General features: G+C 42.3%; 2 protein-coding genes across 2 annotated transcripts; both read left to right on the top strand.

Annotated features, from left to right (window-relative positions):
- Window positions 1–570: 570 nt before the first annotated feature.
- Window positions 571–7415, top strand: LOC107311487 (sulfotransferase 6B1-like). Its single transcript, XM_015858018.1, has 7 exons — window positions 571–854; window positions 1212–1351; window positions 2007–2096; window positions 2726–2852; window positions 3979–4073; window positions 5617–5773; window positions 6642–7415. Exons 1-7 carry the CDS (start codon window positions 653–655, stop codon window positions 6767–6769), a joined length of 939 nt encoding a protein of 312 aa, XP_015713504.1. The 5' UTR covers window positions 571–652; the 3' UTR covers window positions 6770–7415.
- Window positions 7416–13795: 6380 nt separating this feature from the next.
- LOC107311494 (sulfotransferase 6B1-like) lies at window positions 13796–19762 on the top strand. Its single transcript, XM_015858021.2, has 7 exons — window positions 13796–14087; window positions 15702–15847; window positions 16425–16514; window positions 17210–17336; window positions 17754–17848; window positions 18225–18381; window positions 19433–19762. The coding sequence occupies exons 1-7, from the start codon at window positions 13886–13888 to the stop codon at window positions 19561–19563; spliced, it is 948 nt and encodes a 315-aa protein (XP_015713507.1). The 5' UTR covers window positions 13796–13885; the 3' UTR covers window positions 19564–19762.
- The last annotated feature ends 863 nt before the right edge of the window (window positions 19763–20625 follow it).

Here is a 20625-nt window from a genome sequence, read left to right as displayed (position 1 = left end):
CCAATTAAATACATTTTCCTTGTGATACTTTCATGAGAAAATAATAATAATAATAATAATAATAATACCAGCTGCTTATGCATTCACTAATATAATGAACATTTTGTCTCCCAATCCTAATACATTTAATCCAATTTCTGTGGGGAAAAAAAAAAAAAAAAAAAAAAAGTTATGTAGGAAAACATCCCAGAGTGAATACTGAAAGGATCAGAACAGATATTATTCTTTATATCTTTATGTCTGCTTGTGCTATTGAAACTGCAGTCTGTAATTCGTGTCCTTCTTGAATTTTAATGTACTTTATCAACTCTGTGCTGTAATTACTTGCATATTTTTGGCATATGATGTTTTCAAGTTAGATAAATGCTTTAACCTGGGATACAACTACATTTTCCAGTTTTTCTTATTCAATTATATCCATAATTCTGTTGATACTGAGAAGTTAAAATGATTTGAGTTCTTTTTCTGGAGTTGTGTGTGTTATTTTTACAATTTCAGAAGGAGTAGTAAATTATTGCTTACAGTGTCCCACCCCCTTTGCCCTCTCAACAAAGAAAATAAAAAGAAAAGTCCATGTAATTTAGCAGCCAGTGTCTCTCTGTCTGTGTAGCACTTCACATTGTGACAGAGACTGTGTGTGAGAGAGAGAAGAATGGAAAAACCTAGGAAGAAATTTATTGATGTGATAGATAAGGCAATAATTGCTGGTAAAGCACTGGATCATGATGAAAAGCTTTTTACTTACAAGGGGACTTTCTATCCTGTTGCATTTTGCAGTCTTGAAGTGTTCAGAGCCATGGAGACCTTTGAAGCCAGAAGTGATGATGTCATTTTGGCAGGATATCCTAAATCTGGTGAGTACTGCTTGCCTTCTTCATAAATTAATTCGTGTGATGACAAATAAGTAGAATGTATTTATGGTTTTCAGAAAAAATTCTAGAACTAATTTTTTTTTTTTCTACAAACATATACAAGAAAGCTAATTATGAGATTATTATATTGGAAGTTTTGCAAGTGACTGAGAAAGTTACCTGATTTCCTTAACTATAGCATGATAGCCTGAAGGCTGATTATCCAGATAGTCAGCTGACACCTTAAAAAAGACCAGTCAATTCATGAGATGTAGTTGCTACCTCTTGGCTGTCCTTGCAAATTCATTTATGCTTTTTCTCAAGGCTTTACATGCAATTCTCCATTTTCTTCCTTTTTAGGTACAAACTGGTTAGGTCAGATCTTAAGTGATCTGGTGGCCACATGTGAAAAAAAAAGACCTGATGAAGCAAAAAATGTTAATGATGAAGAACTAGAAGAATTTCCATATCTTGAAATTGGAGATATTGAGAAATATGAGGTGGGCACAGAATAATTATTAAAGATGTGAAAATGTGATTTTTCAAACACTGAATATCTGAATATACGGTTTGAGAAATACTCCAGTCTTTGTTGGGAACTATCCATTTCTATGTAGGATGCATCTGGCCAGACTGAATCTCATCTGCATCACCAAATGCTGAAGAATAAATACTCACTCTAGGAGGCTTGAGAGGAGCACATATTCATTAGAAATGCAGTCACTTCAGAAATTCAGTGTAGCATTTTCTGTATTTAAGAAGAGTTTCATGAAAAGTCAAATATTGAAATAATGAGTTTTGTTTCTTCTATTTCTTTGTAACCCCTTCTCTCTTCTTTGAATCCTTCAGCTTTATCACACCTCCAGCTAGATTCTGCACATTACATTTAGGTTCTATACCTTGTCTAACAGAACATACTAAATTCCTTAGCACCAAAGCAATGGATAATCTTTCCAAATATTCATCCTTACGGTTTTATGAAGGTTATTGCTGAGAGAAGTCCACTAAAAACCCAGGATAACAATCATAAAGCATAACTGATCCACCAAAAACAGTTAAGAAATTTAGCAAAGTCATATTTTATCACAGGCCAATGGAGAAGAATACTTGCAGTAATGGCACTGTCTACTTTCCTCCTTTCAATTCTTAATGTAGCGAATGAAGAAGTTACCTTCTCGAAGAGTCATACTCACTCATCTGTGTCCTGGCAACCTCCCAAAGTCTGTCTTCAAAAATAAAGCCAAGGTGAGTGCTGATTTGAATGTCACTTATGGAAACACACAATCAGATGTCTTTGAAAGCCAATTTAGTACATTTCTGCCAAACTTAAAAATTACTTTTATACTTGGGTAGTATGCTGTATGTAGTATGTAGTATTTTTGCATTCATCTCAAAAAATCTCAGTTCGTCTTATTGATATCCTTGTGTCAGTCTCAGGAATGCAAACATGGGGGAAAACAAACCTTCCAGCAGTAAAACATTGTGCTTACAAAATGTCCTATGGGTGGCTTTCTACAGCGTTGCCAAAAGTTTCAGAAAGAATTTGTATTTGTGTGTATTCATCTAAATGATTAATACTATTTGTATTCTGCATGATTAATTTGATTAATCTGGGAAACATGTTTTAATAACTGTATGAAATCAACTTTACAAGGTGCTGAAGTGAAATACCCCTCTTCCTGGAAAAAAAAAGTTACTTCTGGACGTAGTGGAAGATGTTCTAGACTGCCCAACCTGAAAATCTGAAGCTTATTAAGTTTTTTGTCTTGCTATGGTTTATTGATTTTTTTTATCTTGCTATTGGTTTATTTACATTTTGATTTTTTTTTTTATTTTTTTTTTATTTTTTTTTTATTTTATTTTTTTTTTTTTAGATATTGCTGCTGATTCGCAATCCAAAAGATGTAGCTACTTCATTTTTCCATTTTTCCAACAAGTTGCCGGCTCTACCCTCACACAAGACCTGGGACGATTTCTTTGCGGCTTTCATGACAGAGAAAAGTACAGTATATTCTTCTATGTGATTTATTCTATTCTTTGGCACTGCCTAAAAACTTTGCATTTTGTAAATCAGGTTCACTAGGATTGTTTGGTCTACAGGAAAAATAAATAAATAAATAAAGTAGGGATTAAAGAGAGAAAATCAGAAAGCTGAAGCAAATTTTAAGGTATTTGTCTTACTGACTGAAGTTAGATATTCATCAGAACTGTTCTTCCATAAACAGCTTTAATTTGCACAAAGTGATATTTTCACTGGAAGAAGCAGTTCCTCCTTATCTTCCTTTTGGACTTCACCCCTTCACTCCATTGTCCATCATCTTGTGACCAATATCTACATACCAAATTGGACTGGAGAAGTGATTTGGGCTATGTCTAAGTGCATTACAAAAACCAAGAATGCAACAGAAAATAAATCTCATTAGTTTAAAATTACATACATTCTCCAGGTTGCCATATCACACATCCAGCTGAAGGGAGGTTTAAACAAGGCTTTAGAAGTAAGGTTTTAGGATTAAGTTTCCATGATGTTTTGAGTATTGATAGCACTTCAGCAGACTCACATCTGACTTGAAATACTGACTAGTTTCGCCATATCAATGTACAGACTGCACCACCTCCCTGAGATGCACACATGCAGAGCCAGCTAGGTTAGGCTTCTTTGGACTTTTCCTTGGCTTATTTGTTTTTATTGTTGTGGATACTGGCCACAGCCAGCCTTTGATCCCAATAATGTGCTTCTGCCCCACTGTTGCCCTCAGCTTGTTCCAGCACAACTGTTTGTGAAGGTGTGCAGTGGACCAGCTAGGGAGCTGATCTGGCCCAAAAACATTCCGACAATACAGGTGAAAAAGGGATTGTACCCCATATTTTTTTCAGCTCAAGTGGAGGTAGCAGGCAAATCCTTTAGAGCCACATTGAGCTGGTAAGAGAACTTACCCTGATGGCTCTGGAATGTGTGTTGCAAAGACCCATAAATCCTCCAGAATGGATTAAACTCTGGCAGAGCCATGATTGCTAATGGCCATGTCTTAGGGATCAACTTATGAAGTAAAAATTGATTAGTATAATAACAAGCTTTTCTTATGTTCATTTATTCTTCATCTCAGGATTATTTTGTTTTATTCAGTGCCCTGGGGATCCTACTTCAATTACATTTCTGAATGGAACAAATATGCCACTGATGAAAATGTTATGACAATAACATATGAAGAACTAAAAGAGGTAAGTTATCAGTGGAAACAAATATAGAATAATAGAATCACTGAGGTTGGAAAAGACCTCCAAGATCATAAAGTCCAACCATTCACCTACCGCCAACATTTTCCCACTAAAACATGTCCCTTACTGCAATATCTAAATGCTTCTTGAACACCTGCAGGGAAGGTGACTCCACCACTTCCCTGGGCAGCCTGTTCCAACATCTGACCATTCTTCTGGAGAAGAAATCTTCCCTAATGTCCAAACTGCACCTCCTCTGACACAACTTGAAGCCATTCCCTCTAGCCCTATCACTAGTTATGTGGGAGAAGAGGCCAACCTGCACCTTACCACAGTCTCCCTTCAGGCAGTTGTAGAGAGTAATAAGGTCTCTCTTGAGTTTTCTTCTTCTTCAGTCTGAACAATCCCTGTTTCCTCGGCCACTCCTTATAAGGCCTGTACTCCAGACCCCTCACCTGGGGTCACTGCCTTTCTTTGGATATGCTCCAGAACCTTCATGTCTTTCTTGCAGTGAGGGGCCCAAAAACGAACACAGTACTCAAGGTGCAGCCTCACCAGAGAGCTGAGTACATGGGGATAATCACCCTCATGTTTCTGCTGGCAACACTATTTCTGATACAAGCCAGGATGCCATTGGCCTTCTTGGCTACCTAGGCACACTGCTGGATCACATTTAGCTGAGCATCAGCCAACACTGCCAGAACCTTTTCCATCACGCATCTTTCCAGCCACTCCACTCCAAGCCTGTAGCATTGCTAGGGGATGTTGTGGCTAAAGTGCAGCTCTTGGTACTTGGTCTTGTTGAACTTGCCTCATCTCATCAAGCCAGCCTGTCCAGATCCCTGTAGTTACTTCCTGCTCCCAGGAAGATGGACACTTCCTCCCAGCTTGGTGTTGTCTGAAAACTTACTGAGGGTGCACTCAACTCCCTTATCCACATCATCAATAAAGACATTAAACAGGATGGGCATCAATACTGATCACTGGGGAACAGCACTTGTGACTGGTCACCAGATAGATTTAACTCCGTTCACCACATTTTACACTTCTATATTTTACACTTCGAAGTGTAATTGTTTCTAAACCAATAAACTATTATACATGCATAGTGTATTAAAATTGAATGATATGTGTATGAGTCAGATCTTTGTTTCAAAGGACTGCAAAGTGGATCTCCAGCTTTAAAGCCTTTCTGTGTGTGTGTGTGTGAAACTGAATCTTGCTTTCTCTCCTGCTGCAGTATAAGCCCAAGTCATTTTAAATCAAAATCTGCGGTAATTCTTTTTTGGAGCTTTTGGATAATCAGCAGCATAGATTTGGCTCAACTGTAAAGCATATGCAATTTTCTGTGATATACAGGAAGGCAGGTGATGTTTTCTTTAGAACAATAACAAAGAGAAACAATATCTAACACTCCAGTCCTGCTGAACTCTGAAACCTCTAAATATTCAGGCAACTGAGAAATGCTGGGCTTTGAAAGAGGTTTGATAAGAAAGCAGTGTAATTTGTTTGAATATCACATGGTATCTTTCATTCTCCTTTTCAGAATCGACCCCTGGGAGTGAAAAACATTGCCTCTTTCCTTGGGATTTCCCTGACTGAGGAAGAGCTTCAGAATGTGGTAGAGAGAAGCAGTTTCCAGTCCATGAAGAAGAATTCTGAGAAGACCCATGGGGCTCTGGGCAGCATGCTCTTTCGCAAAGGTAGGAAGCTTCTGGAGTTCCAGAGGCAGAAATGTGATTCTCTCAAGAACTTCATCCCGTTCATCACTGGCTTATTTTTTGCATATATACTATAAAGTGTTATACATAAGTATCAAGCATATTATCACTGCTCTGCTTGAGAAGACTAGTAAAGGAGCACTGGTGAGGAATCAGAATCACTGAGGTTGGAAAAGACCTCCAAGATCATCAAGTCCAACCATCCACCTACCACCAACATTTTCCCACTTAAACATGTCCCTTACTGCAATATCTAAATGCTGCTTGAACACCTGCAGGGAAGGTGAGTCCACCACCTCCCTGAGCAGCCTGTGCCACCACCTCACCATTCCTCTTGAGAAGAAGTTTTTCTTAACATCCAACTTGAACCTTCCCTGACACAACTTGAAGCCATTCCCTCTAGCCCTATTTGTTGAACTTCATCCCATTGGCCTCATCCTATCGATCCAGCCTGTCCAGATCCCTCTGTAGCTCCTTTCTACTCCCAGGCAGATGGACACTTTTCCTCCCAGCTGCAAACTTGAGAACCAGTGATGCTCTTGCAGCAAACTGCAACCACTGTATAAAAATACAAGTTGGCAAGTGAGCAGAACTCGAACTTCCATCTTGTCAGTCAAAATTGACAGTGGTATAAAGAGCTGCAGAGAAATAAGACTGTTCTTTTCTATCTTAGCAGTTTCACAGAGCTGTAACTCCAATTACTTCACAAAATTACACTGGTGAAGAAAGGAACTAAGTTTTATCTTGAAAATATGGATCAACTCCACTTAATGGATAAGAGATTATATGTATGTATATAACTGAAAAATAAGATTTCTTGTTTCTCAAGAGTTTATTTGCTTCTTTAAAGGTGGCGTAAGTGACTGGAAGAATCTTTTTAATGAAGAGCAGAATGAGAAAATGGACAAAGTATTTGAAGAACGTATAGCACGAACAAAACTAGGATCAAAGTTAAAGTACGACGTCTACTGCAAATGAGAGATCTTGCTTTGGCTACATTTATTTGCTGAATATGATGGCAACTAATGATATTCAGATAAACATGACAGGCTTGTTTCAGTACCTGCTACCTGGAAGACAATGGCCTTTTTCGCTTTCTAGGGAAACTCAGTAATTCACTTTCCAGGCAAACTCAGTCATTCTAGATAATTTACATAGGGCTATTTAGCATGTTGACATCCTGTTTTGTTTTGTTTTGTTGTTTTTGTTTTTTGTTTATCCAAAAATGCCTCAGATCAGGTGACATCTCCACAATTAAGATCACTATCAAAATATGGATCTGACATAGCTTTAATTAATGACGAAGAATATCTTCCCTCGGACTTCAGCACAAACTGGATAAAAGCTAGAGGGAGGATAATGAAAAGGAATGGCAATCATCATTTTTAAGGACTTTAATCTCTGACTATAGAATTTCAAACTGAAATTCAGCTTACAGATTGGTTTTAGCAGCCAAGATCCAATGAGAAGCGCCATTTTTACGTATAATAATTCTCTTTGTGGAACACAAGAAAAATCCCAAATTAATTTTCTTTCTAATATAATGTAAATTTTTCTCTTGGTCCACTGAAAACAATGTTTCTACCTGCATAAAAGTTAGTAAAAAGGAAAATCATGAAGTCAATGTTTTTTTTCTTGTGTTTGAAGATACTTCTTAATCCATACACATTTGTTGTGTTTTCATACACATCTGCAGTTGTTTTCCCCGCTACAGACAATACAGTAAAAGAGGTAGAGAATATAGACCTGAAAATGATGTTTCCCACCATTAAAGCCAGTGGAGTGCTCTTAACCACAGAACTATACTTGGCATTCCCTTTGCTCATTCTTGATATAGCAACAGGTCTACATGTAAGCTTTAATTTAAATTAATACCTATAAATTGAAATAGATTAATTTTCATAACTGAAAATTCTCCAAAAATGCCAAAACACCTTGTATGTGGCTCTAATAAGCATTATGGGATTGCTCTCATAATGGTGGAAAACGTTATGGTATTCAGTTATTGTGTGTCAGCATTGATATTTGACACTGCAAGCGCAATGTTTCAGACCTGCTCAAGGTCCATCTGCACTTCAGCCAGCTGTTCTGAGGAAAAAAAACCCACCAAGTTGGCACAAAGTGTCTATCTGCACAGGTGTAGCAAGGTCCTATAGAGGAATCTGGACAAGCTGGATAGCTGGGCTGGGACGAAACGATTGAAGTTCAAGACTAAATGCTGGGTCCTGTACTTTGGCCACAGTAACCCCAGGCTTGCATCAGAGTGGCTGGAAAACTGTATAGAGGAAATGGACTTTGGGGTATTGGTCAATGCTCAACTGAATATGAGCCAGTAGTGTGCCCAGGCGGCCAAGAGGGCCAATGGCATCCTGGCTCGTATCAGAAATAGTGTTGCTAGCAATAACAGGGAAGTGATTGTCCCTCTGTACTCAGCACTAGTGAGGCTGCACCTCGAGTACTGTGCTCAGTTTTGTGCCCCTCACTGCAAGAAAGACAGAGGCTCTGGAGTGTGTCCAGAGAAAGGCAGTGACCCCAGGTGAGGGGTCTGGAGCACAGCTGAGGGAGCTGTGGTTGCTCAGTCTGGAGAAGAGGAGGCTCAGGAAAGACATTATTGCTGTCTGTAACTACCATGAAGGGAGGTTGTTGTGATCTGTGAACCCTTTCTAAGGTGAAATCAGTGTCATGCAGCCTGCTGCTTCAGCAATGAGGGCTCAAATTAGGATTCCTCTGTCTGCTATGAAGTGATTAACTTATAACCAAAGTGAGAATTATTATAACATTGTGCTTGACCTCTAATTTTGTTATCTCTCCTGAGGGATTTCAGTGGTCATCTGCTCTAGTGCTGTGCCCGCTTTGTTTTGCGATCATGGTTGTGCACACACTTGGTCCTTTATTATTAAGGAGTTGTTCCATTCAAGGAATGACCACATTGAGGCCTCATGTTTGTAAGCCTGTCCAAGAATTATATCAAATAATATAGGTGGAGGGAGGCAGGGAGGCAGGTTTGCTGCCTCCCTGCGGCCTGGGTCAGGGATATTTCTAGAAAACTCCCCAACCTTATCCGCCCCTCTGACTATTACCCTTTATTGATAGTTCAGGCTGGCAGCGATGGGATTGCTGATAGAAGCCTGAGGATTATAAAACATGATTTTAGGAGGCTGGGGAAGTTAGTTGATGGAGCGGGCATACAAATAGTGTTTGCCAGTATTCCTTTTGTGGCAGGGACAAACACTGAGACAACCAGGAAAAGCCATCTTATAAATGCATGGCTGCGAGGATGGTGCAAATGCAAAAATTTTGGATTCTTTGATCATGGGGCGGTCTACTCGGCACCTGGCCTGAGGTCGGCTGATGGGAATTGCCTGTCTCCAAAAGGGAAACGGATACTTGCCCAGGAGCTGGCAGGACTGGTAGAGAGATTCTCTACGTTAGGGAATGCTTTTATGCTACTGAGATTGTGACTGGGGATAACATTGAATCCCTATGGGTAAAGATCAGAGGAAGGGCTGACAAGGCAGACATCCTGGTAGGTGTCTGTTATAGACCGCCAAACCAGGATGAAGAGACAGATGAGGTATTCTACAAGCAGCTGGCATGAGCTGCACGGTCGTCAGCCCTTGTCCTCATTGGGGACTTCAACTTCTCTGACATATGCTGGGAGTATAGCACGGCACACAAGAAGCAGTCTAGGAGGTTTCTGGAGTGCACAGAGGATGCCTTCCTGATGCAGCTGGTCAGAGAGCCCACGAGCGGAAATGCCCCGCTAGACCTGCTGTTTGCAAACAGGGAAGGTCTGGTGGGAGATGTGGAGGTTGGGGGCTGCCTTGGACAGAGTGACAATGAAATGATAAATTTCTCAATTCATGGTGGAGCTTGGAGGGGGAGTAGTAAAACTGCTACCTTGGACTTCCGGAGGGCAGACTTTGAATTGTTCAAGAGACTAGTAGGGGCAGTCCCCTGGCATTCGGTCCTGGTGAACAAAGGGGTCCAAGAGAGCTGGTTGCTCTTCAAGAAGGAAGTCTTAAGGGCGCAGGAGCAGGCGGTCCCCCTGAGCCGCAAAATGAGCCGGTGGGGAAAAAGACTGGCGTGGATGAATAGGGAACTGTTCTTAAGGTTGCAGGAGAAGAAGAGAATCTACTGCCTGTGGAAGGAGGGAAGAGCAACTCAGAATGACTACAAAGAGGCTGTTAAGATGTGTAGAGGGAAAATCAGAGAGGCAAAAGTCCAGCTTGAATCTAAGCTGGCCGCTGGGGTAAAAACAAACAAGAAACTCTTTTACAAGTACATCAACTGTAAGAGGAGGACAAAGGGGAATCTCCATTCTTTACTGGACGAGTCTGGGAATGTGATCACAGAGGATAAGGCAGAGGTTCTGAATGCCTTCTTTATGTCTGTCTTTAAAAGTCATCTTGGTTATTCCCAGGGCTCCCCATGCTCTGACTTGGTAGTCTCGGCTGGGGAGCAGACTGAACCCCCTGTGATTCTTGAAGAAGCGGTCAGGGAATTACTACTCCAACTGGACTGTCACAAGTCCATGGGTCCGGATGAGATTCACCCGAGAGTGCTGAAGGAACTGGCGGAGGTGATCGCTGAGCCGCTTTCCATTATCTTTCAGTGCTCCCTGTTAACGGGTAAGGTCCTGGAAGACTGGAGGTTTGCTAACGTGACTCCCATTTACAAGAAAGGTTGTAAGGAGGATCCGGGGAACTACAGGCCTGTTAGTCTGACCTCGGTGCCAGGGAAGGTAATGGAATGGATTGTCTTGAGGGAGATCACACAGCAGGTGTGGGATGACCAGGAGATCAGACGTAGCCAGCATGGGTTCGTGAAGGGCAGGTCCTGCTTGACCAATCTGATCTCATTCTATGATCCTGTGACCTGTCTGATAGATGAAGGAAATGCTGTTGATGTGGTCTACTTAGACTTCAGCAAAGCCTTCGACACTGTCTCCCATGCTGTTCTCCTGCAAAAGCTGGCAGCCCGTGGCTTGGATGAGTACACTCTCGGCTGGGTAAGGAGCTGGCTGGAGGGCCGGGCCCAGAGAGTGGTGATAAATGGCGTTAAATCCAGTTGGAGACCAGTCATGAGTGGTGTTCCCCAGGGGTCGGTGCTGGGACCTGTCCTCTTCAACATCTTTTTTGATGACTTGGATGAGGGCATTGAGTGTGCCCTCAGTAAGTTCGCGGATGACACCAAATTGGCAGGGAGTGTTGATCTGCCTGAGGGTAGAGAGGCCCTGCAGAGGGATCTGGATAGGCTGGTGAACTGGGCAGAAGACAATGGGATGAGGTTCAACAAGACCAAATGCCGGGTTCTGCACTTTGGCCACAACAACCCCAGGCAGCGCTATAGGCTTGGGGCGAAGTGGCTAGAGGACCGTGTTGAGGAAACGGATCTGGGGGTACTGATTGATGCTCGGCTGAACATGAGCCGACAGTGTGCCTGGGTGGCCAAGAAGGACAACGGCATCCTGGCTTGCATCAACAACAGTGTTATTAGCAGGAACAGGGAGGTAATTGTCCCCCTGTACTCGGCATTGGTGCGGCCGCACCTCGAGTACTGTGTTCAGTTTTGTGCCCCTCACTGCAAGAAAGACATTGAGGCCCTGGAATGTGTTCAGAGGAGGGCTATGAAGCTGGTGAGGGGTCTGGAGCACAGGCCTTATGAGGAGCGGCTGAGGGAGCTGTGATTGTTCAGCCTGGAGAAGAGGAGGCTCAGGGGAGACCTTATTGCTCTCTACAACTTCCTGAAGGGAGGTTGTAGTGAGCTGGGGGTTGGCCTCTTCTCTCGTGTAATCAGTGATAGAACTAGAGGGAATGGTTTTAAGCTGCGCCAGGGGAGATTCAGGCTGGACATTAGGAAATATTACTTCTCGGAAAGGGTAGTCAGGCATTGGAATGCACTGCCCAGGGAGGTGGTGGAGTCACCGACCATGGGGGTGTTCAAGAAACTTTTGGATGTGGTGTTGAGGAATATAATTTAGCCAGGAAGTATTGGTAATGGTTGGACTAGATGATCTTCTAGGTCTTTTCCAACCTTGATAATTCTGTGATTCTGTGATTCTGTAAATGCATGCCCAAATGGCCTGCTGAAAACATGCCCTTAACCACAGCCATTTATTTAGGACATCTGGGGACACCTGGAGGATGATGGGCTGAGGTTAATGGGATGAAGTTCAACAAGGCCAAGTGCCGGGTCCTGCACTTGGCCACAATAACACCTTGCAGCGCTATAGGCTTGGGGCAGAGTGACTGGATGACTGTGAAGAGGAAAGGGACCTGGGGGGTGTTGATCGATGCTCGGCTGAACATGAGCTGACAGTGTGCCCAGGTGGCCAAGAAGGCCAACAGCATCCTTGCCTGTATAAGAAATAGTGTGGCCAGCAGGAGCAGAGAGGTGATCATCCCTCTGTACTCAGCTCTGGTGAGGCCGCATCTCAAATATTGTGTTCAGTTTTGGGCTCCTCACTACAAGAAAGACATTGAGGCCCTGGAACGTGTCCAGAGAAGGGCAACAAAACTTGTGAGGGGTCTGGAGCACAAGTCTTGTGAGGAGTGGCTCACGGAGCTGGGTTTGTTTAGCCTGGAAAGGAGGAGGCTCAGGGGAGACCTCATTGCACTCTAAAATTTCCTGAAGGGAGGTTGTGATGAGGAGGAGCTTGGCCTCTTCTGACAGGCAACAAACAGGACCCGAGAAGATGGCCACATGTTGTATCAGAAGAGGTTTAGGCTGAACATACGAAGGAACCTTTTTTCTCTGAGAGTGGTCAGGCACTGGAATAGCTGCCCAGGGAGGTGGTGGAGTCGACATCCCTGGCAGTGTTCAAGAAGCGCCTGGATAGGGAGCTAGGAGACATGGTTTAGGGGTTTCCTGTAGGTATGGTAAAGGGAGGATGGTTGGACTAGATGATCTTAAAGGTCCTTTCCAACCTTGTGATTCTATGATTCTATGATCCATCACAGATTATAATTTACAAATGGGTTTTAAGAATTAAAGTAATGAGAGTAGATTTGGGTTCTTAGAAACAGTGATAAGCATCCAGAACCAGGGCATCAGCAGAAATATTTGCAGTTGTTTGCATGGCTGTCATGAAGTTAGTTGCAACAGTGTGTTCAAGGTCTAGCTGTGTGTACTGGATTACTGCAAATCTGGGAGGACAATTAAAGCAATATCCCTTATTGGAAATTCCTGGTTATATTCAATATTATTTTCAACAATCTGGTGGACAACTAGTATGTGTATAATATATTATTTTAAGTTATTTAACTTTTATATCTTGAGACTGGGGCAGAGAACTGAAACTACCAGATAAACAATTAATAAGAACTTGTGGAGATACTTATTTTTCCATCTTATTAGTCATTGTATTCTGAAGAGGCATCAGCCAGAATTCAAGTAATTTTCCCCCATGTAATAACAATTTCACCCAAAGATTAAATTATGGACAGATGTAGGAGGAAACTGAATTCATGTCATACAGATGAATTTGATTAATGTAATTGTAGAGCCTAAGTATTTGAGTTGCACACAAAAGCAATCCTCCTGTAGGAAATGGTGAAGTAAAAGTCTCAAATGTGGTTATTTAATCATGTATGTAAGTAATCATCATAGTATCACAGTCTCGTGCGGGTTGGAAGTGACCTTAGAGATCATCGAGTCCAACCCCTGGGATTCGAGCCTCCTGTGTAGCAGAGCGGCACTTCTACCACTTGCGCCACAGGGGGGATTCGAACCCGGGCTTGTGGTGTTGCAAGCGGCATTCCTACCACTGCACCACCTGTAATATAAGTATGACTTAGGTGGTACTTGTCCTTAGCTCTGAATATATCACATAATGCATGATAAAGTTACAATGATTGACTGAAGATTCTTGGTATTTTCAGGCATGGCAGAGACTCCGTGTCACTGCTATTTGTCTCCTGACCTGTAATTCTGAAAGGAGATAACAGTTCAAGTTGAGTTAATCAATGACATGTATAACTGTTTCTGAGTGAATGTCCTTTCCACTTCCCTAATGCACAGTATAAAGTTCTCCTGCACTGTGAAAAGACAGCTTGTAGCTCTGCTTGAGAAAAGTTTCAGAGGATTATAAGCATGAGCAGAAATAGGGAAAGACTCATTGAAATTGTAGAACACTGTTTTTCGGAGAGTGATAAGACTCCCTCAGAAGATCTGCTGTTTTCCTATGATGGTATTCTGTATCCTGCTACAGTTACCAGTCCAGAAACTTTGGAAGCTCTGAAATCCTTTGAAACCAGAAGCGATGATGTGATTCTAGTAGGCTATCCTAAAACAGGTGAGTGATGTTTGCTTGATAAATAGTCAGCTGCACTATGCTGTAATCCTGGAGTGTATACCATCATTTAACACAGCTGTAATACCTGAGGAAAACTTAGGGTGGCATCAGTTTCCATATGATCATGAGATTAAGCTGCAAAGCGTCTTTGGAGGTGATCTAATCTAACCTCCCGTGCAAAGCTGTGGAAAGACCTAGCCACCAAATTCAGGTGTGGGTACTCAAGATTTTATCCAGAAATTTTAAAACATTGACGGTGGAGATCTACCTCCTCTCTGAAAAACTATTGTAGAGCTCTCCCACTATAGTGTTTTGGTTTATGTAACTTTTGTGAGTGCAGGCATCCCCTTGTGATTTTAACATTCTCCTATTGTCTTAGCTTATTCTCAGAAGAGTTAGCTGCATATTCGCTATTACCTCTGGTAAAGGAAGACTGTAGTAAGATGTGTTTCATTTACTTCAGGTCCTGGTGATTTCAGCAGCTTTAAGCAGGCTCCTCCCTGGATACTTAAAATCTCTTGTACTTCAGTGCATGATTACGCGCTGTATACAAATGGTGAAATTACCAGTGTTGGATTAAAACAGAATAATTACATTTCTTGATTTTCTAACTTGGTAATACAGTCTTGCTTGATAGTCTTGCTAATGCAGGACAGTATGTTGTTACCCCACTTGCTACAAAGGCAATACAGGGACTGTTTTCTAGAAATGAAGGTAGAAAAACTACTCTTCCCATAGACTTACTGCATTACAGAATACAACTGATTCCCATGTATCTAACTGGATGGAAAGGCATAAATGCTACTAGGATACTTGATTTTTTTCTTTTCCCTTTCACACAGGCATTTTGGTTTCCTTTCTGTTTGTCCTTAGTCACTTCACAGAGATATCTTAACAGATCAAATGCAGAAAGTAGAGTTGGTAATGTTTATAACATCCTCTTTGTGTGCAGCTTGTAGAACTGTGTACAAGCAAAAATGTCCAGTTATGTATCCCAGAAGATGTAAAATGAAAACTGAGATTAGGATCTTAAAACTCAGTGCCTGCTTCATATACCACATGTGCCAGGCTGCAGAAGTCAATACAGCTGAGCCTAGTGCAAAGTTAATGACATACCTTGATGGGCTTTTGATTTGGTCAATGAATCCTTCTCCTACCTTCTGGGAGACTGGGAATGAGGCCAAAATTTGTTGGCTGTGATGAAACTGAGAACTGAAACTAGTCAGGAGGAGGGAACAGGGTGCTCCCAAAGGCAGTGCTTTGGAAGAACAGCCCTATGCTCGGAACAATACTGCTGTTATTTTCCTTACGAGTATTCGGAGATGACAAAGGAGTGTCAGAGCTGGAAATAGCAATAGAGGTCTGCTTCTGTTACCTCTGAGGGATGGGATGTGTTCCTGAAGCGAGCTGGGTAGCATTCCACATTTGGCTGACAGTTCTGTTCCTCTTGGATCTTGGCATGTCCTGATTGTTACTGTCCATATGTTGAAAGGGTAAGGTGCACTGATACATAGATGTGAACCAGCTTGACAGTATATCCTGCCACCCAGTTGACAGGAAATGTGCAGATGTGCAGCCCAGACTTGATTTGTCATTGAGTCTTTATTGTTTCAGGAACCAACTGGCTTGAACAAATGGTGAAAGAGATAGAATCAACAGATGCTAAATATACAGAAGAAGAAATGAAAGAGAGAATAAATGCTGAAAAGGAGCTACAGATTTTTCCACGTCTAGAGTTTGGAGATCCTGGAGTATTTGAGGTGAGCAGTTACTGAAAAAGCATTGGCAATACTCTTTCTATGGGCAGTAACAGTTGAAAATCAATGGCCCTATCAGTATCTTATCAGTAAGCTCTTTCTCATGGATATTGTACCCTCAAGCCTGTCTCATGTGACATGGTGCTTTGTGGCAGAGGCTGGTAAAAACCAACACCATCAGCATGTCCCTGGGATTTCCTAGGAGAAAAGATCCTTCTCTGATCTCCCCTTATTAACTATGATTCCTGAGTAAGTTACTTCTATTATCTATGGCCTCAAGTTGCGCCATGGCTTCAAGTTGTGCCAAGGTAAGTTTAGGTTGGATGTTAGGAAACACTTCTTTACAGAAAGGGTAGTTAAGTACGGGAATAGGCTCCCCAGGGAGGTCGTTGAATCACCATCCCTGGTTGTGTTTAAGAGCCGTTTGGATGTGGTGCTCAGAGATATGATTTAGCAGAGGGTTGATAGAGTTAGGGTACTATGGTTAGGCTGCGGTTGGACTTGATGATCTTCGAGGTCTTTTCCAACCTGAGTAATTCTATGATTCTATTCTATCCCATCTCTACTACTTGCTTTAAAGAGGATGAAGAAGCTGCCTTCCCGAAGAATCATGCTAACTCATCTGGCACCTCGTTTCCTGCCCCCATCCCTTCTCCAAGGGGAGGCTAAGGTGAGTCTTTTCTTTGCACCATGCTGCAGAAGTATTTCCACCTCAAGTTAGTTTTTGTCTGCCTGAATGAGGTGGGTTTTTTGCACTTTCATTTAGGCTGGTCAGTGCATAGGTGCGTTTCCAACAATGAAGAGGGAGGGTGCTGTGTGTTGAGGGTATAAAAATGCTCTCCAAAGCCAGTATCTTTGCTGACTCAAGTATTTTCAGCCAGTGGGTTTGCAGCTGGATGTTATTGCCTTTAAGATCTCAAAAACAAGCTTCCAAATCTGTATCAGGAAACCGAGCACAGCAAGTATTTATCGCATCTACTTTAACTTGCATTTATGATATGGGTACCTGTGGAAAACCCAGGAAGGGCTGAGGCTAAGATGGTCTTTGATGAGAACTGCTGCAGAGAAAAGCATGGGTGCACCTACAACTTGCTTGTGTGTCTCCTGGTGTGGAGACCTTGAGCTCATTTCTTTGGATCTGAGCTAGTTCAAAGCTGAGTCCCAAGGGTATCATTAAAAAGCTATTTCTTTTTATCTTTAAGCTCACAAATTGTCTGCAAAGGTTCTGATTTCTTATTAAACAAGAGGAATTAAACTGGCCTATCACTGTGTGGTGCTTGGTTGTGAACATGCGATGTGCTGAGAAGAATATGTTTTGGCCAGTCAAATCAAATCACAATCAAACAATCTGTTTTCCTTCTGCAGATCCTTCTGCTGGTTCGGAATCCCAAAGACACAGCTGTCTCCTATTACCACTTTTACAACAAAATGCCAGTGCTGCCCTCCTTTGCTACCTGGGATGAATACTTTGCAGCTTTCATGAATGGGAAATGTACTTTGCCTTGCATCCTCTGGAATTCCTCTTCACCTGATGGGCATGCATAGATCCCTGTGCTTGGGAATCCTAATCCAATATATTTTCCCAAAACACTCAGGACAAGAGGATAGGTTCATATTATGGCTGTAAAGGGGTATACCAGAGAATCTGAATTTCTTTTGTGTCAGGTTCAGAATGGTAAGATTGTGACAAAGACTGAGCCTGATCTTTCCGTTCTTTCAATAAAGCTGGAGATTCAGTGCTATCCAGTGGCCATAGCTGGAGGATCCTTCATTGCACTCAACAAATGTTACCCAGTCCCCATTTCACCATCCCAGTGCCATGCTTAGATAGCTGTCTAGGATGACTCCTCTGAGACAGCCTGTTTTGGTGGATATCCTACACAGATATGCCTCTTTTCTTTATCTGCAGTGACTTGGGGATCCTACTTTGACCACTTAATGGAATGGAACAAACACATCGACCACAAGAGGATGATGATCATTAGCTATGAGGAACTGAAAGAGGTGTGGCATCTAAACCAGCTCTCCTTGATGGGCATGCTGTGCAACTTTCCTGAAATGCGTAGGGACTATGGGGAAGAAAAAGCTATTGAATCAATCCTGTCTGAGCCTGTAGAAGAGCAAGTTTTCTGAGCTACTTACACCCCTGAGGAGGCCCATGAAATGTTTGCTTATGTGTGGAAAGATTCATATCTGAATAAGTTGCTTTTGGGATAGAAGAAAAGGTCTTGAACCTGAGGCCACCATGAGTGGGTTCTCCCTCTGTGAGAGCTGTCAGAATTCCATGGTGAGGCTGGGGAAGAGAGTCTTTCTCTGCTGGCTTTATAACATAGCCACAAAGTCTTTTGACTTCACTTCTTTGCAATGTTCCTTTATTTAGAACCCGGTACTGGGAATGAAGAAGATTGCTGCTTTCTTTGGATTCTCCCTGAGTGAGGAAGAGTTTTCCAAGATAGCCAAGAAGACCAGTTTCCAAGCTATGAAGGAGAAGTCCAAAGAAACCCATGGTATATTTGGGGACATCCTCTTTCGCACGGGTAAGTCTTTGCAAATGGAGGATCTCTCTTCTAGAGTCACCTTCTGAGTGGTCACTTAGCCATGAGGTTGCTGGGCTGGTTGGGAAGGGCAGATGTGGATGAGGTCTATTTTGTGGCATCTTGTACAACATGCTTCTGCCATTGACAGGATTTTGGGGTCATTTTTGAGTAGTGTAATGAGGTGACTCAGCTGTCCACACTTAAGGCTCTCAAACATTGCTTCCATGTTGCTGTTTCCTTGTGGCAACAATGCCAGATAGTTAGGCAAGTAAGATATACAGGTGGAGGCTAACAGTGGAGTAGGTCATGTCAACAAATACGCACCAAATCTGCTTGGGTCCAGTGGTTCCTCTTTATGGATAGATTCTGGTGTTGCTTTTACTTATGACTTGTGAGATGAGGCTGACTGTGGATCAGGAGAGTTAGAAGAATGAGTTGGTGTGATGTGTGGAGAAAGGACCTCTAACCATTTCTATCTTTCGAGCAGAGCTGCAGGCAGCCTTTTAGACTTTTCTGACTGTATGTGTCACTTCATGAAAATCCTTTTTTGGACAAGGTGTGGTAGTGCAGGAAGGATCTCTTGAACCTTATGTTTACTGCTCTGTTGGCCTCCTGGGCATCATACTGTTACAATCTGAGTGAGAGCTGAGAAACAGTCTCAATATGGTTTCTCTCAGTGGATGGCTCAGCAGTGATTGTAGGGATATTTACTCAGATGTAAGGCTAGGGCTGCAGCTCTAGCAGCCCAGCAGCTCCCCACTGCTCAAAAGTTTCTGATTTCTGACTGCTGTGGGCATGGGCTTGCTTTTGCCCCTTTCCTTCGTCATCCCTCTTTACTGTCTACCCTACCCAAATAACTTGTCCCTTCAGAGGGAGGCATTTGCAAATGAGGTCTACTACTTTGCTTCTTTTAGGCAATCAGGCCTCTCAGAGACATAAATCAGATTTATCCAACCTTACAGATGCCATGAGTCTGCCCCACTGCTGCCTATATACTGTCCTCTCTCAGGAGAAGCCACCTTCAGTCCTTGTTACTTCTTGTTGCACACAGGGGTTGTTGGAAGCTGGAGAGATGTCTTCTCTGAAGTTCAGAATGAAGAAATGGACCAAAAATTTGAAGAATGCATAGGGGGAACAATTCTGGCAACAAAGATTAAATATGATGTATACTGCAAGATCTGAAAATGAGCAGAGGATCAGTACTGCAGCAAGTTCTTCCCCAAAGATAATTCACCAAAGTTGGCCAGTTGCCATTAGAAAAGAGAGAAACCCCTCAGATATCAGGCTTGTATCTCTTAAGTGTTTGGGCTGTGATTCTCGGACTTGTGCTGGACCTGGAGCCTTGCTTGTTGTAACCAAATAAAATGTTTGCATTCTTTCAGCAAGCCCCTGACATCCTTCTGGAAGAGAGATGGATCACAGGCATTGTAAGACTCAAGAAGGTGTCCTGTTGTGGCTGCATTGTGGCCTGAAACAGAAAGCACATGCTGTCACCAGAAGTATGCCTGTGTTTTGGGCTCAGATGGTCTAACACCATAAGGCTGTGGCCACAAGCACAGGCCCTAGAGGTGATTCCGTGTGGTACAGGCTCTTTGTCATCTTGACTTTAAAAACCCATAGGCTCTCTCATGCATCTCAGTTGGGTTCATACTGAAAAACTTGAAATCCTTTGCTGATCAGCAGCATCTTTGCCAGTGCTGCTCAGCCTGTCAAAAGGATTTACCTGCCTTTTCTCACTCAGACTTCTCTTGCATACAAGGACCAATCCTGAAAATCCATTCCTTGCTTACCTCTTAACATCCCTTCTTTCATATGACCCTGCCTAATCCACTGCTCTAGGGCATGTAAATCATGTGATGTGGAGGTTCTACAGGACTGTGACACCCCTTTTAGTTCACTGAGACAATAACATTAGGTTATGAGTTCTGCAATGAATGATGATGTTAGATGTGGAGTTAGGAAGGTGGCAGGTATCTAAGGGAAGCTTTGAAAAGAAGGGAGAATTATAACACTGAATGGAAATTCTACATTTGCTGTCCTAGTGTAGCAAAGTAATTACCTCGAACAAACATTTGCAATTGTTGTTGGAGGGGCAACAGAACCTCTGGATAAGAGATTCAAGAGGTTCCTGGAATGCACTGATAACTTTCTCCCGCAAGTGATAGAGGAGTATTGCAGATGGAACCTATACACAGTCCTGTGTGTATATATGTATATATATGTGTGCGTAAATATGTATATGTA

The sequence above is a fragment of the Coturnix japonica genome, chromosome 3 (assembly GCF_001577835.2).
Source record: "Coturnix japonica isolate 7356 chromosome 3, Coturnix japonica 2.1, whole genome shotgun sequence".
NCBI lineage: Eukaryota > Metazoa > Chordata > Aves > Galliformes > Phasianidae > Coturnix > Coturnix japonica.
Note: the sequence above shows the minus strand (reverse complement) of the source record. Positions and strands in the feature narration are given on the sequence as shown.

Bases quoted from the DNA above. Each gene is read 5' to 3' on its own strand.
- LOC107311487 (XM_015858018.1), top strand. From the start codon at position 653: ATGGAAAAACCTAGGAAGAAATTTATTGATGTGATAGATAAGGCAATA. The intron at 855-1,211 runs GTGAGTACTGCT...CTTCCTTTTTAG, and splicing joins GGCAGGATATCCTAAATCTG to GTACAAACTGGTTAGGTCAG. The intron at 4,074-5,616 runs GTAAGTTATCAG...TCTCCTTTTCAG, and splicing joins CATATGAAGAACTAAAAGAG to AATCGACCCCTGGGAGTGAA.
- LOC107311494 (XM_015858021.2), top strand. From the start codon at position 13,886: ATGAGCAGAAATAGGGAAAGACTCATTGAAATTGTAGAACACTGTTTT. The intron at 16,515-17,209 runs GTGAGTCTTTTC...TTCCTTCTGCAG, and splicing joins TTCTCCAAGGGGAGGCTAAG to ATCCTTCTGCTGGTTCGGAA. The intron at 17,337-17,753 runs GTACTTTGCCTT...CTTTATCTGCAG, and splicing joins AGCTTTCATGAATGGGAAAT to TGACTTGGGGATCCTACTTT.